We start from the raw sequence: 21,653 nt of genomic DNA, 5'->3' as shown, positions 1-21,653 counted from the left end.
TAAATGCTTTTTTTGTCAAATAAATGCTATATAAACCTTAATAAACGAAGAAACCATATAAGAGAATTCATTGTGTCAGTCACTTATAGAATTTACGATTCCAAGTATCACAATTCACAAGGCTTGCTAAGAACTAATGATATTACATTTTTCTCACCCAACAAATGGTGTATGTATGTTACACACTAGCTTTCTATTTGAGTATATGATAAGAGAGTGTTACTTTTGCGAGAAAAATATTTCAAAAAACTAATAAAGAGGTATTATTTTACGATCATGTTTTCCTCCGTTCTAATCAATTGCACATAAGAAATTAAAAAAAAAAAAAAAAACTATACCAGATTGGCACAAACCCATATCAATGCACATTTGCCGCACCAACCTCCTCGTACTTATCTTTTCTCCGCTCGTTGATCGATCTCCTACGACTCATCTCATCTCTGCGTAACAAAAGGAGTTAGTTTTGCTTAAGATTATGAATTAAATATATCAACACACGCAAACACCAACAGACAATGGAGTGTTTGAAGGTTAAATGGGCAATAAAGGTAAAAGAGAAAACTTTTATAATTACCTGAGAAAAGTCCAGATGGAGTCATAATGAAGAAGGCCAAGCAGTTTCCTCTTTTTCCCTTTGTGACTTACTTCACCTCGTTTTACTACAGGTAGTTGCTTCACACCTCTTGCCTCCATTAACTCTTTGGCCACACCGACCGTCGTGTCTGGATAGCAAGTAATCAAACCGCGTTCTTGGCCTCTATACGTTATTTTCTTAGTACACACTGAGGAAACCGTACATGTATTCTCCTGCAACAAACAAGGTTCATTCAACTCCATTGCCAAAAAAAAAGAGACAGGAGAGTTTGTTATGTTTCACTGCTTACATCTACAATTGGAGAGACCTTATTGGACAAGCAACGTCTAATGTCTCCATGTGTTAGGATTCCGGCTAGAAAATCATCTTCATCGACCACCACAAGGCAGTTTTGGTGGCTGTCTTTAAGAATGTTTCTTGCTTCTCTTAGAGTTGTTCCCAGACAAACCTTCACATAGTTCTTTGGCATAACCCGCAAAACCTTTAAGTCGTCCAGAATAGTTTCTTCATCCAAGAAGGATTTGTGGTCAGGGTTCTCCATCACGGTAAGCTCAAGGGAGTTTGCATTATCCGTGCGTCTCCAAATGCCTTCGGTTTTAAGATGGGACGGTGAAAGAGTAGAGTATCCTCTTCCTGCGTTGCGACCCTCTGAAGAATCACTCTCTTTGTCTTGGTTTACCACAGAGGGGACCCATATTGCTAAACCAACCGCTCCCTGTTAGAGGAAACAGAGATGCATATCAGATCATGAACAAACATGATAAAGATTTTAAGATACTTATCGCTCTCTATCCGTATAAACTACCTCTGGTTAAAAACATTATAATAGCGAAAAATGATAACTGGTTCATTTCATAGTTTCAAGAGAAGCTTTATTGCTCGATCAGCTAAACAAGCCAACTAGGGAAGCATTTCTTGAATCTCACCCCTCTAAGCGATTTTACCACATGTTATATTTGATAGTACCACATGTTATCTAAGCACCAGAAAGAAACTGAAAGGGAAAAACGTATGGTTACCATGAGAGGAAGCAAAATTCTATAATCTTTTGTTAGCTCGAACAGCAGTAATACTGATGTTAAGGGGACTGAGCACATGGAAGCTAGTGTCGCTGCCATGCCAACCTGCATCACATAAATGAGGACATCTTGATGAGTCAAAATCAGTAACAACAGAAGTGGGCACTATCAGAATTAGAAAAAGATGCATTGAAGTAAAGGCCTGCATCAAAGGTAAAACAATACCAGAGCGTAAGCTTGCGGTTGAGCCACAGCAGCATTACCAGGAATTGCTCTGTTAATAATCTCAGCAGCCGAACCTCCAAACACAGCACCAACAGCAGCACCAATCATCAAACTTGGTGCGTATAGACCGCCTACAAGCCCAGAGCCTTTGCACAAAGCAGTGGCCACAACTTTGGCTGCGGCTAACTGAGCTAATAACCAAATTCCAGGAGCTGAAGCACTCGTTCCCGTATGCAGGATTTCCTCAACATTTGTAAACCCCCAGTACAAAATTCCGGGGTACTTGAGAGCAACCATCCCAGCTCCTAAACCACCTAATGCAGGGCACACAATAGCAGGAAGGCCAAATTTGTCTTTGATGAACTCGAATGACTTGGTAAACCACGTGACGAGCCAAGAAAAAACAACGCTGACAGCACCACACAGCATTCCTAATATCAGGTACAGAGGGAGCTCTGGAGACAAGTGAAAACATGTTGGGAAACTTATAAGAAAATGCTAGTTGAAGCATATATATATCAGCCTTCGTAATTTAAAGATACCAAGCATCTTTATGATATCATACCCTATCCATCAGGACATTCGATCATAAGCTACTGATCATTTATACCACCAGACTAACTGAAAGTTTACAATTGAGATTAAAAGCAAAAGAATAACATACCTGCAGCGGACTTCAGGTCATACGAGGGGACTGTGAAAGCTGATTGAGTCCCAAGCAACGCATTCGACACAGTCGATGATATAACAGAGGCCAAAATTATCATTGCAGTGGTAAATGGAGGCGAGTTCTCGGCACGCAGAGGTCTTAAAACAGTCTCAATAGCAAAGAAACAACCCGCCACTGCTGCATTAAAACCTGTAACCACAAATAACGATCGGTAAATCAGATTTATAACCATGAACGAAATTTCCATTTTGGAAAGACCAAATAATTGTAGTGCCTGTGTCAGTGGTCTCATTATAGTAAGAAACACATACACACGAAACCAATATCAAAGTAACCATAAGTAAACTCTTTATCATTAATTAATACCAGCAAAATGCTCTGTCTAGTGCTAGAACCTAAGATTCATAGACACATTTGTAGGCTACAGTACATACAAAATTCTGGAACCAAGAGAGTGAGCAAAAAGAACGAGGGGCCATTAAGATTGAATAAGCCAAAAAGATCTCAAGAACCAATAAATACTAGAGTGAACGAGCTGTGCTGCTATTCCGTTCATAGGCAATCCAATAATACACAAATATCAATTATGGAGGAGGAGGCATAAGCAATTTTAGAAGAGGTCTAAACATACCAGATGCAATCCCAGAAGCCGCACCAGCTGCAGTGAGAGCTATCCTCCTTTCTCTGTTGTTTTCCATCATTAGCGCAAAACCATTGGCACATGACTTTCCAATGTCAACGCTAGGTCCCTCGGGACCCAGTGAACATCCTGTACCAAGGGTCACAGCAGCTTGTATGGCTTTTATCACTGGGAACATACCAGCAAGTAAATCTACACCTTGTCCTTGGGAAGAAGTGGACTGCCTTATTTGATCCAAGATCTCAAGCAAACCATGCATCATTCCTACTATAACACCCCCAGTGACAGGAATCAAAAGAATCCGATGCCACGTGTCGGCTAGTCTCTGCAGACGAAGCCAAGCAGCACCCTCGTTGGGAGTACCAGCCCATGACCACTCATGAATCACATGAACCTAGACAAAAACCACTACTCGAATATCAATCAATATAGATTCAAATCAATGTGCACAGATCAAGATCTGACGCATGACAGCGTACCCCTTTGTTGAAGCCGGCGACGCAAATCCCGGCAGCGACACCGATGAGACAGCCGATAAGAAGCAGAGCCCACTCAGGTGGAGCACTATCTCCCAGCACGTCGTTGCCTTCATCAAAACCGTACTCATCATCGCGATCATCGACGCCATCTTCTTCTCCGGCAGCCGAGAGTGGGGAAGAAGAAGAGGGATGGTGGTGGCTCCTATCGACTCTGATATTCTCCAGTCGTTTGAAGCTCAGACGACGCCCGGAGAGAGAGAATCTCCGATCCAGATGCTTGAGCAGATTTCTAACTCCTCCGGTGGAATTCCTGATGGCCGGAGACTGAGATTCAACGTCGAGATCACCCTCTCCTCTGCCATTGACGACTTCATCTCCGTCGGTTGATCGCAATAGATGCCTGTCCTCGTTGTACTCTCCTCCCGATGACATATCTAATTCCTAGCCTCCGTTATAAACGCATCATCCAACTCGCCGTGATGATTCACGATGGCATCAATCTCTCAGTAACAGAATCTACGCCGGGGAGATTCGTCGCCGGTTTTCTTCAGATTTGATCGGCTTTTCAGATTCTAAACCGTCTCGCGACTCTCGATGATGAAACACGCGGCATCCGTCGTTAGAGAAAGCCTCACTGTGAGCTTTAGAGAGAATCCAAGTCAGCACTTATGGGCCTTTATTGGGCCTTCCCTTGTTATTATAATCAACAATTTCACTTTACCGCAATAAGTCGATATGTCCGAGTGGTTAAGGAGACAGACTTGAAATCTGTTGGGCTTCGCCCGCGCAGGTTCGAACCCTGCTGTCGACGTTTTGTTTTATTTTAACGTTTTATTTCTGTTTCTGGAAACGGTTGGAGTTGCTCAAGAAAAAGAAATGAACGAAACATTTGGGAGCAGCTTTTCTCACAATAATTGGTCACAAGAACATGATCCTACTACACTAGTTTAAGTGCAAAAAACATGTTGGCAACTCGCACGTCTGTGTTTTAGAAATTGAGAACGCTAATAAAACTTCCGATGAAAACCCATTTGGCTCTCTTGCTCGGGTAGAAAGATAATATAAGACGGTTCAAAGAAACCCTCACACAAAAAAAAAAAAGAGTCATGTTCTGAGATTCAAACTTCAAAAAAAAAAGATGCAAAGAGGCGGAAAGCAACAGAGCTTGCAACAAAAACAAAGGAGAGAAACATGTTTTGACTCATAAACAACAACCGAAACAAAGGATCACAGAACGATAGAGAATCATTCGTAGATCCAAGAATGAAGGCTGCTCTGCCAGTTCACAGGTCCATCAGGGAACCACAACGCACACTCCTTGTTAGCACTCTCCACCGAGTCACTCCCATGGATAATGTTCCTCCCAATGTCAATTGCAAAATCCCCACGGATGGTTCCTGGCTCAGATGCTGCAGGGTTCGTTGCTCCGATGATCTTCCTTCCTGTCAACACAACATTCTTTCCCTCCCAGATCATTGCAACGACTGGGCCAGAGATTATGTAATCAACAAGACCACTGAAGAAGGGCTTGGCTGACAAGTCTTGGTAGTGTTTCTCAGCAAAAGGACGGTCCACTGTGATCAGCTTTAGACCTGAGACCATGCCATCAATCAAACCAAACTATCATCATACAATACTGACCAGATCTAAGTTTTAAAATACAAACTTAAAAGCTAAGCTAGTCTCAGTTACGATGACAGTATGCAGCTACCAACTTAAAAGTATTTACCTTTCAAAGTGAAACCCTTCTGCTCGAACCTGCAGATGATTTGACCGACCTGAAGATGGAGCAGACATAATAATCAAGATACTGGCGAGGAAACTCAACAACAAGTTTCTCAAGAACACAGGTAACGATGAAGAGTATCAGTAGAAACGTACCAGACCCCTTTGGACGCCGTCGGGCTTGATCATGATGAAAGTTTGCTCCATTGTCGATTCTTTTTGATGTTACTTACTAGTCGGCGATACCTATACGCAGGGAAGAGAAGACGTAGTTATATAGAAGAGCCCTAGATGCTGAGAATATGCGCTCCTCGTTGTGGGGCTTCACCAGATGGGCCTTTAGAGATTTTGCTTTTCACTATTCAGAGGTCCATTCATGCCTCACTTGAAACTTGAACATAAATATGTTAAAAGGGATTATTAATCCAAATAAATAAGGAATTGGATTAACTGAAATGGAATGTTATATCATAAGTGGAATCAGAAGTGGGTACGTGGTAGAAGCAAATGTTATGGAAACGTAGAAGCTAAATTTAAAAAACAAAAACTAAGAAGAGGAACTTGTTGAAACGTATACAAGAATAATTTTATAAAACTATGACTATAAATATATGCAAGATTAAAATAATATTATGCACAAAATAATTTATAGTATTAGTTTAATATTTGTATATTTTTATTCTTTCTATTTTAATACTATCAGCTTTTAGATTTTATATAAAATAAAAATATAATTTATATTTCTTATTTATTTATGACTTTAGATTTTTAAAATAGAATCAAGATTCCAAAATGAAAACGTAATCTTTCAAACACTTATTTTGACGAAATTCTGAAAACTTTCACAAGTTTCTAATTTTAATTTCTTTCGATTTTAAAGCAGAAGGCAGACATCATGTGAAGTTTCCGTTCAACCTAGGAATTAACCGGTGAGTGTGGTAGAGCTGTAGAAACACATGTTTATTCCTCCCGAGTTTTATTAACAAAGACTTTTAAAAAATGTTGTATTTTTTATAGAATAAAAGTCGTTTAGAAAGACTTGGACTGCAAGGTTGAAACAAAGATGTTGTATAACTGCAAATAGGAAATCCATAACGTTGATCAGTCCTGTCTTTGAGATTAGGCATGCTAACTCGGTTCAGTTTAGGTAATTTGGTTTTAGTTTGCTCAAAATTTTGCCTGAGTTGAACCGAATTCTGCAGATTATTTTCTTGTTTTGCCAAAAGAAACTTTCCATATTGTTTTTTTTTAACGCTAATTTATTATGATCTTACAATTATGATATAGGAAATATTACATAGACGATTCGACAACCGACAATACTATCTGCCTTATGAAGACCTACGCCTAACTGCATCACCTGAGCCGTCCTATAAAGATCCACGCCTGGCCAGATTTACTTGCACCATGTTGAAGATCCCTTGCAAGCCTTTCCTCTGTAGTCTGCATAATTGTTTAATAAACTGCTCTCTCCGGGACTTGAAACCTAGATTCCTGTAATCTGCAATAAATTGCATAGTCTGGGATTTGAACCCCAGACTTAGATGTAGAAACCTTTAAACATTAACCAATAGACTACTGTGCTTCCACAACTTTCCATATTGTTTGTGAGGACAATCGCAATAACCAAGGACAAATGTAATTAAAAAAAAAGTACAAATGTTATAATATAGTTCTGAAATTAGTGGATGAACATCATGAGATTTCATTGTTATCATGAAATAAAATCTTAAAATTATAAGAACCTCAGATGACTTTATTCGTAAATGCACCTAGTTTCATCTTTGTGTCATTATGTATATTATTTTAACTCTGCAAGTGGATCACGAAATATATAATATGTTTCAAACGAAAGAAAGACTCACAGAGGCAGAAACAAGCAGAAGAAACAAAGAAAGAGAATAGTCTAGGTAACTTGCCATACAAGTCAAACATATACATATAAAGAGACAGAATATGGAATGAATCAGCCAAAGAAGCTGGGATCATAGCCATTGCTGGAAGTGGCCAATACATAGTAAGCAACGATGTGACCAATAGAACCCCAAGCAAGAACATCCACGATGTTGAATCCAACTGGATCGTTCGATTTCAAGAGGCTTACGTACTCCTTGGCACGATCATCTCCCGCTTCGAAGTGGGTCTTCCCGTTCTGCTCCGGCACCTGTTTTGCCACATTCTCTCTCTGAAAGTTGAAGAAGACGAACCGGCCTAGGAAGAGGGAGAGACCTGTGCTGAGGCTTATGACGACCGATGGGCTAAGCTCAGCTCTCACAACGGCGGAGGAGGAAGATCTTCTTCCGGAGGTGGTGGATAGCTTTGGTAAGGCGGAGGAGCCACCGAGTCGGAGAGGACGAAGGCCGTGGAATGAGATGGAGTTTGGGTTTTTCTGGGAGATTACGGTGGAGAAAGTTGTTGGTGAGAGCAAAGCAGATGCGCTTGTCGCCGCCATGTTATCTTCTTATTCTTTGGAGAGTTTCAGTGCAAGAGAGAATGAGTGGTTTTGGATTTATGATCACTTTTGGCTTCTTGGAGGAGACGATACAAGATTTTGCTTGTGAGGATAGGATTCAAGGTTGATGATGTGGCATTCTCTCATTGGTTTGTATTGGATTATGAGATTTCAGACAAGTATTTTGTCTTACAGCCCCTCCTAGTTTAGACTTGTTCCCGTAAAGCGCCTTACATTTCACAGTCATACTAGAAGCAATATTTGCGTTAAAGCCCCAATATATACATTTTGTTTTGTAAAACGCCCAAAGTTTTCTTTTGTCAATTTAGACTACAGAGATTAACACAAAATCAAATTCTTTTTGGGTTAAAACCCTCATAGTTTAGACGGTTCTCCTTATAAGACCCTACTCTATTAACGTTCAATTTAATCCATACAAGTTTACAATCCAATAGAATACAACACAAAATCAGCAGAAAAGGATGAAAACGAGTCCCTAACAATGGATTATAGCCAAATACTAAGCTACAGGCGATCGTGTTGTTTCATCCTGGTCTATCCAGAGTAAAGAGTTTATGCAAACTCAAGCTGAAACTCAAACACTTATGTACAAATACACGAACCTCAACAGTCAACACTCAAAAGCTAACTAAATAGACTATCTGTGAAAACCCCTAGTACTTGCACAACACATCATTTACACCATTGGAGATTTGATTATAATGTTTTTATTTGGACGCAAGTGTATACCAGGCATGTGGTAAGCTCTTTTATTCTTCTGATGGCTCGAACGGTTACATAAATGAATCGAGGTAGGAGTAGTTGTGGTGGCGGCCATACTCAAGGAGACTACCATAAGTACGGTCCCAAACACCGATGAAGAGCGCTTCCGTGTCAGGGCTGCAGGAAATTCCCGATATCTCCCCAAAGAAATCGATCTCTTGCTCTGTTTCATACCCCTTCGAGACATCGTAGACATGGACAAAGTCAGCCGGCTCAGCCATGGCCATGTATTTCCCATCAGATGTGTAGCGGATAGATCGGATTGCTCCAAGGTTACCCCTCAAGACAGCAACAGATTTAGACAGGTTACGAATGTCCCAAACCCGACAGGTCTTGTCTTGGTTACCTGTAGAGAACGTGAGCCCATCTGGGTGCCATGCTGATGCAAAGGAAAAGTCCAAATGTCCTGCTAGCGTTTCCAGTGTCTGTCGGAAACATCCAACTGAGTTAGAAGACAAACATGGTTATTTATTCAGAAGAGTTGATCATATAGAGATAGTGTGTCTGCACCTTTCCAGTGTTGGGGTCTACGAGAAGACCCTCCGGGTTGTCTCCCACAATAGTCAATAATTTACCATCAGGGCTCATAGATATGTGCTGACAATAAAAATTACTCAAACTTAATGTGACACATACACTTATGCCAGTGTAAAAAATAATAATCAACAAAAAAAGAATAGACTTACATTGACTGGCCAAGGAAAGCGAAAGTAGTTAACAAGCTGATATGTCTCCATATCAAAGTCTCTGACTCCACAATCATTATTTGAGGCAGTGAAATGAAGTGCACCACTGCAGACAAACAGACATAGGCCAAAGGGAATGTTAGAAGCTGGAAACTAGCAAAAAAAAACTACATGGAGCAGATACCTGGGTTTGTTATAAATCTCAATTGCATTGGTGATAGCATTATCGTCATAGGTTGTACGGGAACAGAAGCTCACACCAGGTCTATCAAGATGCTGCATCAAACAATTGTGGAAACAGTTGATTAGATTGCATGTCTGTGTAATCCATAATTGGAAGAACTTTAGAGTTTACCTTGCATATAAGTTCTCCTTGAAATCCACCAGCAACTAAGAATTTATCTTTAACTGCAAGCGTACTCACTTGAGTCTTCGTAAATCCCTCCAGCAAACTTCCAGGATGTTTCTGCACCCACACAAGAAAAAACCACTAACTGATGTGGGTTTTAGAAGAAGAATCTCTGATGATTCTGGAAGAAGGAAGCAAACCTCGGATGGGGAAACATGGCCTTGAACATTGAGAATTTCATGCTTTCCAGAAGTCAAAGTAGAGTACTGGCTCACTAAAAATTGTGACATGAGGTACACATCATGCTTAGAAGTTGCCCATACCAAATTCCTCAACTACAATACAAAGATGTACACATAGAAGCTTTTTTAGAACAACAAGAATCCATTTATGTTTTAACTTATGCTGACAGTTGCAGCAATTTGTACATCCCCATTATGCATACGGACTAAAACAATTGGAGTAAGAAAAAAAAGGTAGATATGCTTGGATGAAAACCTGGAAATGGAGGATACTTGATTTGATAGATCTTGAATTCCGCCAGAAATCATAAAAGATGGCCCCTTTTTGTGTAACCATGCAATCCTGAGAGGCCATTAAGCAAATGATAAATAAGTATGTAACAGTTGAAGTTGAAACCAATATTATTGATGAAACAAGCAGACAATAGCTAAAGGGGATAAGAGAATGGGTAGACTATTACTTACTTTCCCGGAGGAATTACCAGAGTTAGGGACATTTTCGTAGTTTTTATACTGGTCTAGTCTAGTTTGTCTGTATTTCTCTCTGGTAATGCTAAGCCTATCCCAAGGAATACCCTGGATGTCTTTGCCTTTACGGGCTTGCTCAGCTGAAGTATCTGCTATTTTATTACTCTATAACCAAAATAAACCCACACAATTTAGTAACAAAAACTATATATATATATATATATATAGTAGTTGTACATTTCACGGTAAGCATTTAAGAATGGCAAAAACGAATTTGCATAAGACTTATTATGGAGGCATATATATTCTTACAGAGTAGTCAAACTCGTCGACATCGGAGTCAGATGCAGCCATGTCATCACCATGAAAGTTGTCATCTAGATCATCGTCTACATCTTCCATATCATCATCAACATGGTCCATGTACGCAGCATCCTCCTCCGCTTGGTAATTGGACATATTTTATTTATAGTTTGGATAGAAAAGGCAACTGCACATGTAGAAAAAAGCACATTTTATTACAAAACTCTGAAAGCAAGCGACCACAAAAGCCAAATAGAGTAGTTGTAAACATGAATATTGCTCCTTGAGTTGCAACATCTAAAACAAACAAAGCGGTTAGAGGAAAGATAGATCTCCACAAATATTACAATCTTAAATAGAAACTTCATCCCATCATAAGTTTAAAAAAAAACACTTCATCCCATCGCGAAACAAATGAAACGCCTACTAAACCGGCTCCGACACACTGAAAGTTTGGAAATAACGAAACCCAACGAAAACAAGACACTACCAAACATGTAAGTCCAAATCGTAATAAGGCAGGAGCACGACGACTCCAGGAACATAGCAGATAAATTAAAAGGCAGAAACATAGGAGATGTATGCTTCAACAAATTCATTACCTGGCGATGCAATTCCTTCGTGAAAATCCAGAAAAACTCTATTATTAGGTTTTTACATTTACAATAATTTTTAATTGGATTGGCGTTGGTTGAGATCGATTGCGAGAGAGAGAGAGAAGAAGAGATGTTTTTTATTTATTTTTTTTTTTTTCAATCACAGGTTATACTGTAACTGTACAAACGAATCAGACGGTCCTTGTTTTTCCTTATTTTTAAACCTCATTTCTTTGATCGTTGCTTTGTTTACGGTTTTGCCCTTCCATCGTATTCAGTGAAATTTGGTTTTGAGATTATGAGGGGTTGATTTGTCTTTTAACTCATGGCGTTCGGAAGAGTTCCACATTATTTATTAGAATTGCCCACATTTTATTAGTATTTACAATATAACCTCGCCAACTTTTTAAATACTCCAATCATACCTAACTGCAAATCCATCATTACAAGATATTACATCAAATATCTATAGCAATAAAGATGCATTTTCTCCCTTCTCAACACTTTACCTATGCAGACAATGCTCCAAAATTCGCCACGTGTCGCTGTTCCATCCCTCTTCGTTTGATTTTTTTTTGTCTTTTTCGTTTGATTTTTTTGGGCCCATATTATACGAAAATCTCGGCCCACGGTATCTTGGTTATCTTAGAGTGTTCATGTTCAAGCTCAGGCGCCTTAAACATTCATATTTCTATGGTTCCGATAAAAAACAATTGTAATGTTTTCCCTTCTCATAACTCCACCATTAATCTAATCATTAAACTACGCTCCACCTCCCCTCCCACTCCGCTCATTTACTAGCTGTTGTGGAAAAGGATTTGATGGGTATATATCTGTTTATCTTCTTAATTCATTGACTCCAATGATTTTAAAAATCTCCCTCTTTTTTATGGATTTGTCTAATTTTAAAGTGTTTTCGGCTAAATATGTTATGCTTTTCTTCCTGATTAGTATTTAAGACTTTTTTGTGTTTAAGATATTTATAACACTTTTGGAGTCTATTTATGCTCCAATCTTCATGCCTTTCCATCGTCTTTAATGGTTTTTATGTATAGTTCATTTCTTTTGTTGGAAGCTTCTTGAATAAACAGATACTTTGTCATAAACTTAGCTCATCGTTGAATAGTGATGAAGATCATAAATGGCTCTATTTGTCCTTTCTTGATTTGTAGGTCTGAAATAGATTTTCTTTGGATATAATTTAGGTTAAGTTTGGTTTAACATCAAGCTTACACAGAAAAAAGATACTGGAGACAGAGCCATCTCGGAAGATATTCTCAGTGAGGAGCTTCACTCAGCCACAAACAGTTTTAACTACGACAAACAAACTCGGTTAAGGCCGCTTCGGCAGTGTGTATTGGGGTCAGTTCTCCGATGGTTCACAAGTATATTTATCTCAGCGTTTCTTCTCTTTAACTTAACTGTTATGTAGAACGTGCTTCTTATTTATAACCTCATCATGTGAGGTGAAACATTCTGCTGGCCTATTCGGTTTTTTCTGATCATTTGTGTTCTTGCAGGTTGCAATCAAGAGGCTCAAGGTATGGAGTCACAGAGAAGATATAGATTTCTCTATTGAAGTTGAGATTCAAAAGAAATTTTGTGAAATCGTTAATAAGAGACTGAAAGAGGAAAACATGGAAGAGAAGCTGAGAAGTTTGTCTTGGTGGGAGTCGTGGGACTAATATATGCTTAGATGGAGCCAGAGAAGAGACTGACAATGTCTGAAGTGCTCGAGATGCTAATGAATGAATCAAAGAAGAAGATGTTGTCTGAACTTGAAACCAATCCTCTCTTCAAGAATCCATATAGCAGCAAGGAAAACTGTAGAGAGCATCAGGAAGTTTCAGATGAAAGCTCAGAAGTGATCTCAGAAGAAAAAGATCATCATCAATAGGATTTTTTAAAGCACATGACATTTATTTTCTCAGATTAGTTTTTACCATCTTCTGTTAATTATACTAACACATAACAAAGCTACTCCATTTCCAAATTTCTACTACCATGCTTCTCCACTGAAACTTCCATTAAAAAAGTATGAAAACGAAAGTATTTTATTTAGTTTGTTTATGCCAACTTCATTTTGTACATCCTTATGGTTGCTTCATTACAGTTTCTTTGAATTGGCCCAAGTCACCAAACTTTAACCGTAGAAAGAGCTGCAGCAAAGTAGTAAAATCATCATATCGTGAGGTGAAAGAGAAGTATTCTTCTCGACTTCGCCACAGTGTTGATGGTTGGAAGCAAGAATCCAAAGCGAGTAATGGCCTGAGGATTTCAAACATAAAAATGATCCCAAAGAAAACACCACCAAAGTCTGAAAAGGTTTATGGAAAAAACAAGAGTGGTCATGAGGAGAGCTAGGTGGAGTGAAAAAGAGTTTTGTGTAATCCAAAAATCTATGTAAATACATTTAAAAGCATTTTAGTAATTTATAAAAGGTCCAAATATATCACATATTTTGTGTTACTGAAAAAAAATTGAAAAAACAATGATAAAAATAAATTTCACCACTAAAACGCCTTTAACTTATGTATTGTATCTACTTCCTTAAAGTGATATGTAGTCTTAAACTACCAAATTTTTTTTTTGGTAAAAATGTAAAGATATTATTACCAGTTTTTTCATTTTTGACAGAATTACAGAGAATGACAAGAAACAGACAAACGAAAAAAAATACCTAAACACAAACTCAAGCTAGCTATGACAAGGCAAGGCAGACACAATAACCAAAACCGCTATCCCGAGGCTCGACCAAATCCGCACTCCGCTTGCCGCAAAAGAATGAGCCAAGTTCAACCGAGAGTCGAAACCCGGTAATTTTGGCCTCCCCGGTGATTCGCTCTTAAAAATAATGGCCCATTCGAAAACAGCTCGCCGAAGGCTTCATAGCACTTGCCCACACGAACATACAGCAACAGCAGAGGCCTAGCACACCCGCAATAACCAAACTGAGCATTTATTAGGCTCAAAAACGACCTGAAGGGTACGAAGCCCACACTACACCACAGGAAAAAAGGCGGATTTGGAGTACCAGCGGCTTCAATGCCGCAATCGGTTCATAACCTCCACAATGAAGGAATTGAACAACAATACCATCATTTATCAAAGACAAATGCCGGCGCTGGGATGTGATGTCCAAACATAAGTTGCCATCGACGAACACTCAGGCGACGGAGACCACCCAACCACCCGAAGTTCAACGCCAAATGCCCAAAATTATTAAAACAATGGTTATATTGTTTAGTGAAATTTTGATGCTTTAAATGAACCATAACACATATAATCTCAATTTATTATGAGGTATCTGTACACTAAATAATCCATAAATTTTTGAAAATAATTAGTCTCTCCTAATATTTTGAAGATTGTAATATAAACTTTGAACTAGGAAAAAATTAAACTAATTATTATAAAAAATATTAGCATATAAATATTTATATTTTGCGTTTATAACAAGAAAACAGATCGTGAAATACACAGCAAGAACAAAATTACTTAAAAATATTATTGAAAACCAAAACTTATAAAAAATAAAAGTCAGAGAACAATAAAACCTTACTAATGAAAAAAAAATTCATCATTTGTTTTCAAATATCTATCAATATTATGAATTTAATTTATTATATAAGTTTGAATAAGTTTTATTTCCAAAGGATTAAAACAAATCCATAGGTAGAATATACTCTCCCCGTTGATAGTCATGATCTTCTGTATTATTGATGATAACATTCAAAACTCAAAAGGGTTCAACCTTTGTCCAATCAACCTTACAAACCAGTGATCACACTGCAGCCGGGAAGGACAAGCGAGTCGCAATATAGACAAGAAATCTAAATAAATTTGTAGAATATAAAACATTATTGGGAAAATTGTTTTTTTAGAGCAAAAAAATGGTAACTATGTCCTTTTATACTAATCTATACTAATTTATGTCCTATTAGACTAATTGTTTTCAAAATGGCAGTAATGCCCTTAAAATTGTAATTTTTTTATTTTTTTTCGTTTTTTTTTTTTATTTTTTTGTTCCTTTTTCGTTTTTTTATTTTTTTTTTAAAAATCGATTTTTTTTTTCAAAATATAAAAGTGAATATTCCCAAATATTTTGTTTCCATATTTTTAGGAACTGATTTTTTATCCGTAGAATACAACTAATATGTAGAAATCGGTTTCTACAGTTTTTTAGAATTATAGTAATGTTTAGATTTTGATTTCTACATGTTTTAGATTTATAGTAAATCTGTAGAAGTCAGTTTCTACGTGTTTTAGATTTATATTAATGTGTAGATTTTGATTTCTAAAGATTTTAGAATGATAGGTTAAGCGCGGAATGTGTATTCTAAATATTTTTAGAATACTCCTATTTACGTAGATCACGTATTCTAAACATTGTAGATTCAATGGAAAAAGTGGATTTCGTTTTCTACTTCGTAGAATGTCATTTCTACTTTATTTAGAACATAATATGAAATTTATAATTTTAACTTTTTTATAACTGAAAAAAATATCACTAAGTTCATATAGGTAGTTTATCAAAAGTTACTATTTTTCCAAAATTTTTTTGTTTGTAAAATTATTTATTAAATTTATTTTCAAAAATATTAAAGGGTGTTATAGGAAAATATGACACAAAATATAGATTAGTCTAAAGGGACATAGTTACCATTTTTTTGCTCTAAAAAAACAGTTTTCCCAACATTATTTCTTCATTTTTAAAAACTCTTCGAGCAAAAATCAAATACTAATAAGGATATTAAAAAATAATATATATATATAGTATAAATGATCAGAGAAGCACAAAAAGAATAGAAATAAAATTATCTCAACTATGGGCTTACTTAAAACAAATAGATAAATTAATATATATCGTTAAATGAAAATATCTTCACTAAAACTTTTTCATTTATGAAATTTGGTTAACTACAACTAAAATAAAGCTGGATATCGTATCATAAAACAAATTTCAACTGGAAAATGATAAAAGTAAAATTAAATAAATTAAATAAATAAATAATATTTCATACATCATAATCAAATCATGAAAAATGATAAATAAAATATTTTTGAAATTCGCGCGGACAAACCACTAGATCCTAAATAATAATGGCTATTATACTTCTTCACAACCTCTTTTCTTCTTGCTTTCATGTTATTAACCAAATAAAGAGAGACTCGTTGTGTTTTTCATTATCATAAGTTCATAACCTTAAACAGGATCTCACACTTTTCTTGTTTTTTTCTAGTCTAGTTTCTTCTCTACTCTGATTACAACAAAAGGCTTTGAAATCAGCTTTTATACTCAGAACTCTCATCTCAAATCTACATTCTAAACCATCAAAGATTTTCTCTGTCCCTATCTTCTTCTTCTCCTTTTTTCTAACTTAAAGAAGTGGAAGTAGATGGACCTATGAGAAAATAAACAAAATGGCGTGTGGCCCAAGTTAGAGGAGTAAGAATATAAAGAAGATTCTTCTTTTAGAAAATATGTTCTCTTTCTCTGTATGTGCAGACGTCTGGAGTTGTATTTATGCAAAAACTCAGCAGAAGATGTTGTCTTCTGTTTTTTTCTAACAGAACAATCTTCTTCTCTGCACAAAATAGAACAATCTATGGGTGTTAGCTCAATCTCAATATTCTTCACTACAGATAATCAACCTAGGGGGGACTTAAACTTACGTGAAGCTGGGACTCTCGTAAACTTTCCAGCATTTCAGTTATTTCCATCTGTTTCACCACTGTAGCGTGCAAAACCTGCAACCAAATGAAAAAAAAAATGTCAATTCCAAGCTACAATTATGCAGAGCTTGTGAGAAACGAATTAAGGAAAAGCAGGCAGCATATTATTACCCGCTTTGTTTTCACAAGATCAAACTCAACCGATTTGATTCTGTCTAGAGAATCCATCAGCATTCTCTCCTTCTCTACCGGAATCTCAACCGGTTTGTTCCTCATTTCCTCGTACACTTTCTCCAGTTCCTGAATACGTTCCAAACAGGGACGAATCTTGTCTTTCATTGTGGTCTCTGTGGGAGCTGAGATGAGTCTGCTCCTGTTCTCATCTTCCGTTGGAATTGAAGGAGTAATGGTATTCTTCCTCCTCAAAATCTGAAACGGGATACAACGAAAAACTGCTGCTAGTTTCAGCAACAACGCAAGTATTCTTTTCGCTACGTTCTCAGTTCTTATGATGTCCATTGTTCCCCTTAAATCGTGAAGCCATCGGATGATGGGAGTACCTGGAAGATGAAATTTAACATGTGAGAAAACTATTTGCGGAATTCGTGATTTTCAACGCTAAGGGCCGTTTGATTAACAGCAAAGCCTGAAGTATAACCTGGTGGAGATGTTTCACGTTTTAAACCGAGTGTTGCTTGATTGAGTTCGATCATTTGGTAATGGGATTGCCTTTCTTGTCCTTTTCGGTTTGTAGCTATGTTAGGTATGTCAAACTTGTCATCGCAACTATAATAGCCGTTAACATCTGATGCCCTAGCCTGCTACATAGATCATATTGCTCCAGTCAGTGTTATGAAACTAGAGTGGTGCTGTGACACAAATGTACCAACACAACAAATAACTCACATCCTCAGAAACTGGATTCACATGAGCAGAGGCTGAGCACATTCTTCCAGTTAGAGAAGTAGGAACATCAGAACATGATTCAGATTCTGCTGCTGAACTCTCAGCTTGCATAGCCTAAAAGTTCAAAGCTGATTCGTCAAAAAATAAGTTCTAGAACATAGATATTGGCTTGAAAGTGCCATTTACCTTTGATGGATGTATACTTATGTAGGATGAAGAAGAATTCTGCGGGTCACTCAGCTTCCTACTGATTTGCCTAAAGAGTGATGATTCTCCATGGTAGAGAAGCTGATACAAAGCACATTATCTAAAATCAGTTTCATGTAAAAATACAGATTAAATTATAAAAAAAGATGTAGATATTCATTATGAAGTTGATAGAAAGTTATAAAAGACCTTCATTATTTCAGGATCATTCCAGGGTCCTTTGTTAGAGCGAAGACACCCTCCCTCGCCAAAGCAAGAGCATGAACCTCCGAGGAAGTCTGGCAATTGACTACAAGCACAGACCATTTGGATCTGGTAAGTATTGGTTTCAAATGATATCTGATTTGAATGGAAAACAAACTACCTTGAATCAATGACTTCGTGTAATTTGGATAAAGATCTGGGGTCTAGTACCTGCAGCATCAGAAATAAGAATAAAGTACACATGGCAATAATTGGGTAAAGAGAAAATTAACTAGGTTGAGAGCAGTACATGTATCTTTGCAATGGTCTTTGCGTCAAGAAACTTCTGAGCAGCAGGCCAAAGCATCTTCTTGAAACCTGTTCCAGCATTTACAATGAACATTCTGTGCAAAGTCTGCAAAAAAAAAATTGATGGTTTGAAACAACCTGGTATGTATATGCGATGTAGATATAAATTGAGAAACTAAAGTACCTCAGGGTAGTAGCTGTTGTCTATCTTCGACATGGCAGCCACAAGATTCACAGCTGTTTGTGAAAAATTCTTCATGCCCTGTGATTAAACATGAGACACTCCATAGCTAAGAATGTGGATGCACTAAAAGAGCAAGGTCTGCTTCAAAGCATAGCTTAAATTAAATACCAGTCCTTGCACATCCAGTATTGTAGTCGTGGAAAAGATTCGACGCTTTGCTGCAATGGAGCATGCAGGGAATTTCTCAAGGAGAGCTCTCTCAAACTCTTGCACATGGTATTTTAGATATCTGTCAATGGTGGTGATACGCATAAGCTTGGAGGGATGAGCTTTTCCAAGCCTTTCAATGTAGACAGGTCTTCCTTCCTTGTCAACTCCATGATAGCCTTGAGGATAGTATTGCAGAACTTCTTCCAGTTCTTGAAATTCAAAATCCTACATAAAAATATTTGATCTTGAATCCAACTAATATTATATAGAGCAACAAACAAAGCTGGTTTCCAGCTTAAATCAATGGCTTCCTTACCTCTAATATGGTATCTGTCCCATACTCTTTTCTCCATCTAAGCATGTCTTCCCACATCTGGATGGTTTTTTCAATGTTGAAATCCCTCGCTTTCAAAAATCTATATTTTTAAAATGAAGAGTTATTTAGCTGTGACAACCCCTTTAACAACACATCACAATGTAAACTTAAGAAGGACAAAATGAAGTAACCTGAGAAGAGTATGGTACTCATCATGTCTAGGAGGTAACAAGTCTCTCTCGAGAAGGTTACGGCGGAACTCAAGCACAACGCTCTCTTCTTTCTCATCCCTTACATCTTCAATAGAGACAACTGGAGGAAACCGGTAGTCAATCTTCTTTTTCCCTCTTTTCTTCAGAGAATGAGTGAACTTGGTGGAAGCGTTAATGGCCTTCTTCTTCAAACTCCCGATCTTTGAGCGGCGTCTTTCATCTTCTTCAGAGATTTCAAAGTCTGATCTTCTCTCCCTGATTTCGTCAAGGGCTCCATTTTCTTCAACTCCTTGAAAAAGTCAAATCAAAATAAGTATCAGACAAAGTCTCAATATCTATCTTGCTTGTGTTACTGTTATGTCATCCACAGGGAATAATTTATAACAAACAACAACAAATTGTGTACCTGACATATCTCGATCAAAAGGGAAAGATTCTGGTTGATGCAAAGCGGATAGAGAGGACATGCATGTGCTTTTGAGTTATACGACCATCACTTGTGAGACAATAATACAAACCTGCAGGAACAGAGAGTAACGGTTAGTCAAAGAATGAGAAATTAAACTAAAGCAGCGATTACAACAAATCCATTAACAAAAAAAAAAAAACAGTAACATAGAACGTAAAAAAACTTAACCTTTGTGTTGTTGTTCTCGATAAATTCTACCACAACAGAGTAATCATATCACCATCTTGATTTTGTGTCGGAAATGGAGCAGAGAGCCAGGAAAAAAAAAAAAAAAAGAATCCAGATCTGCTCTTAAGGTGGGGCTTAAGAATGCATTTAACTTCGATTCCTATGCATTTAAAGTCTTCATCCTACACTTGTCTTCCCCTGAAGAGAAAAAAAAAAAAAAAAAAAGGGAAACGCATCATCACTTCAAGGTCGCCATAAATGCAAAGCTCGAAACTTTAAATGAAACGAAACCGTTAAAAATGAAACAGCAAGCATGGAAACGAAGACCACGAATCTCCTCATCCTCTCCTCACCGACACTCTAAATACCCACTAGATATATCGCGGCAATGCCGATTGAAAGCAATCGGATCTCACCCACCGACAAAACAGTGAAAATGAAACAGGACTCCAAACTCTGAGGTTTACCTTAATTAAAAGATGAAACCACGATCTCATTCACCGATTCCAATACGATCGTAATCTAGATCGGATTGAGAGATTGTTATCGAACGGCTACAAACGTTGAATTAAGAGACGAAGACGCAATCATACGAAAACTCCCCTCCCTCGGATAAGTAAAGATGTTTGATAGATCTCGCGTGTTGTTCTTCTTTCTTCTACTTTTGTTAGTCTTGAGTTTCGCCACTTAATTATATTCCCTTTTGCATTTTTTTTCATTTTCTAAAAAATACAAAAATGTAACAATAAATTAAAAATTCGATAGGTTTGGTATTTTCCTGTTGGTCCCCTATTCTTCTGTAAAAACAATGGGGGAAGGTAAAAAAAGGTTGCAAGCAGCTTTTATCTTTACCCTAACTTGGTCTGCCTTCATTTTGCATGCCTTCTGTCCTTTTCTTCCCCTTCTCCCTTTTTTACTACTGAGTATTAAATTATTGAGATCCAAAGGTAAGATTTCAACTTCCCATTTTTTAAAAAAATTATTTGGTTCTAGTACATTTGTTTAATCAATTGTTCTATTCATTACATGTAGCAAGTACACTACTCTTTCCAAACATCACTATCTTCATTTACATTCTTCTTGGCTAAATGTAATAACAGTATTTGCTTCTTCTTTTTTAAAAATGTTGCTTGTAAAATCAGATATTTAAGTCTTACACAGTGAAATACATTAAGACAGAGAGATTAGATGAAGACAAATGAAAAAAAAAAGTTTAAAAAAGATTGGTTTGTTTCTCTCGTTTTCTATACAACAGAGATCATTTTGTTCAAGTTTGGGATTTTTAGTTGATTTACTATTACTTCTACAAAGTAGTACTCCCTCCATTTTTTTCTAAAAAATGCATATTCTAGAGAGAAAAAAATTATTTCAAAAAAAATATTTTTTATATTTTCAGTGCAATTTTTATCAATTAATAATGATAAATTGTGAAGCTCAAGAACATTAATGCGTTTTTAAACTTTTTATTGGCTTAAATGTATAGAAAATTAAAAATTTAAAAAAAATATGCAGTAATAACTAAGTTTTAATATGTTTTATTAAAAAGTGTGAAAATTCTAAAAATATGTATTATTTTGAAAC

The 21,653-nt window shown here is 37.0% G+C and overlaps 5 protein-coding genes, 1 long non-coding RNA gene and 1 other non-coding gene across 9 annotated transcripts; 2 read left to right on the top strand and 5 right to left on the bottom strand.

Moving 5' to 3' along the window:
• Positions 1 to 58: 58 nt before the first annotated feature.
• LOC103832568 (chloride channel protein CLC-f) lies at positions 59 to 4,446 on the bottom strand. Of its 2 annotated transcripts, none has more exons than XM_009108593.3 (8): positions 3,629 to 4,446; positions 3,141 to 3,543; positions 2,504 to 2,698; positions 1,840 to 2,294; positions 1,615 to 1,719; positions 885 to 1,310; positions 575 to 807; positions 59 to 440 (listed from the first exon to the last, which is right to left on the bottom strand). In XM_009108593.3, the coding sequence occupies exons 1-8, from the start codon at positions 4,058 to 4,060 to the stop codon at positions 359 to 361; spliced, it is 2,331 nt and encodes a 776-aa protein (XP_009106841.1). In that variant the 5' UTR covers positions 4,061 to 4,446; the 3' UTR covers positions 59 to 358. The 2 variants fall into 2 exon arrangements, with proteins under 2 accessions (XP_009106841.1, XP_009106843.1); XM_009108595.3 differs by having other exon boundaries at positions 3,141 to 3,557; positions 3,629 to 3,860.
• Positions 4,358 to 4,439, top strand: TRNAS-UGA. Its single transcript has one exon. It is a non-coding gene; the product is annotated as a tRNA-Ser (tRNA).
• A 239-nt stretch (positions 4,447 to 4,685) lies between the features above and the next one.
• Positions 4,686 to 5,759, bottom strand: LOC103832567 (nucleoside diphosphate kinase 1). Its single transcript, XM_009108592.3, has 3 exons — positions 5,510 to 5,759; positions 5,358 to 5,406; positions 4,686 to 5,220 (listed from the first exon to the last, which is right to left on the bottom strand). The coding sequence occupies exons 1-3, from the start codon at positions 5,558 to 5,560 to the stop codon at positions 4,874 to 4,876; spliced, it is 447 nt and encodes a 148-aa protein (XP_009106840.1). The 5' UTR covers positions 5,561 to 5,759; the 3' UTR covers positions 4,686 to 4,873.
• A 1,413-nt stretch (positions 5,760 to 7,172) lies between these two features.
• LOC103832566 (photosystem I reaction center subunit V, chloroplastic-like) lies at positions 7,173 to 7,890 on the bottom strand. Its single transcript, XM_009108591.3, has one exon. It carries the CDS (start codon positions 7,803 to 7,805, stop codon positions 7,320 to 7,322), a length of 486 nt encoding a protein of 161 aa, XP_009106839.1. The 5' UTR covers positions 7,806 to 7,890; the 3' UTR covers positions 7,173 to 7,319.
• Positions 7,891 to 8,201: 311 nt separating this feature from the next.
• LOC103832565 (uncharacterized WD repeat-containing protein C2A9.03-like) lies at positions 8,202 to 11,496 on the bottom strand. Its single transcript, XM_009108589.3, has 10 exons — positions 11,239 to 11,496; positions 10,646 to 10,823; positions 10,331 to 10,498; positions 10,122 to 10,208; positions 9,824 to 9,958; positions 9,630 to 9,740; positions 9,459 to 9,550; positions 9,275 to 9,380; positions 9,099 to 9,185; positions 8,202 to 9,013 (listed from the first exon to the last, which is right to left on the bottom strand). The coding sequence occupies exons 2-10, from the start codon at positions 10,790 to 10,792 to the stop codon at positions 8,600 to 8,602; spliced, it is 1,347 nt and encodes a 448-aa protein (XP_009106837.1). The 5' UTR covers positions 10,793 to 10,823; positions 11,239 to 11,496; the 3' UTR covers positions 8,202 to 8,599.
• Positions 11,497 to 11,803: 307 nt separating this feature from the next.
• LOC103832564 lies at positions 11,804 to 13,295 on the top strand. Its single transcript, XR_625993.3, has 2 exons — positions 11,804 to 12,617; positions 12,753 to 13,295. It is a non-coding gene; the product is annotated as an uncharacterized LOC103832564 (long non-coding RNA).
• A 3,089-nt stretch (positions 13,296 to 16,384) lies between these two features.
• Positions 16,385 to 20,904, bottom strand: LOC103832563 (phosphatidylinositol/phosphatidylcholine transfer protein SFH13). 2 transcript variants are annotated; one of them, XM_009108587.3, is made up of 16 exons: positions 20,540 to 20,904; positions 20,073 to 20,270; positions 19,842 to 19,953; positions 19,415 to 19,724; positions 19,224 to 19,323; positions 18,866 to 19,132; positions 18,698 to 18,775; positions 18,515 to 18,619; positions 18,386 to 18,435; positions 18,211 to 18,310; positions 18,001 to 18,102; positions 17,815 to 17,928; positions 17,567 to 17,729; positions 17,080 to 17,468; positions 16,909 to 16,983; positions 16,385 to 16,820 (listed from the first exon to the last, which is right to left on the bottom strand). In XM_009108587.3, exons 3-16 carry the CDS (start codon positions 19,900 to 19,902, stop codon positions 16,800 to 16,802), a joined length of 1,935 nt encoding a protein of 644 aa, XP_009106835.1. In that variant the 5' UTR covers positions 19,903 to 19,953; positions 20,073 to 20,270; positions 20,540 to 20,904; the 3' UTR covers positions 16,385 to 16,799. The 2 variants fall into 2 exon arrangements, with proteins under 2 accessions (XP_009106835.1, XP_009106836.1); XM_009108588.3 differs by having other exon boundaries at positions 17,567 to 17,726; positions 20,540 to 20,899.
• Positions 20,905 to 21,653: the final 749 nt, after the last annotated feature.

Source organism: Brassica rapa, chromosome A08, assembly GCF_000309985.2.
Source record: "Brassica rapa cultivar Chiifu-401-42 chromosome A08, CAAS_Brap_v3.01, whole genome shotgun sequence".
Classification (NCBI taxonomy): domain Eukaryota; kingdom Viridiplantae; phylum Streptophyta; class Magnoliopsida; order Brassicales; family Brassicaceae; genus Brassica; species Brassica rapa.
This window is presented reverse-complemented; position numbering and strand designations above follow the sequence as displayed.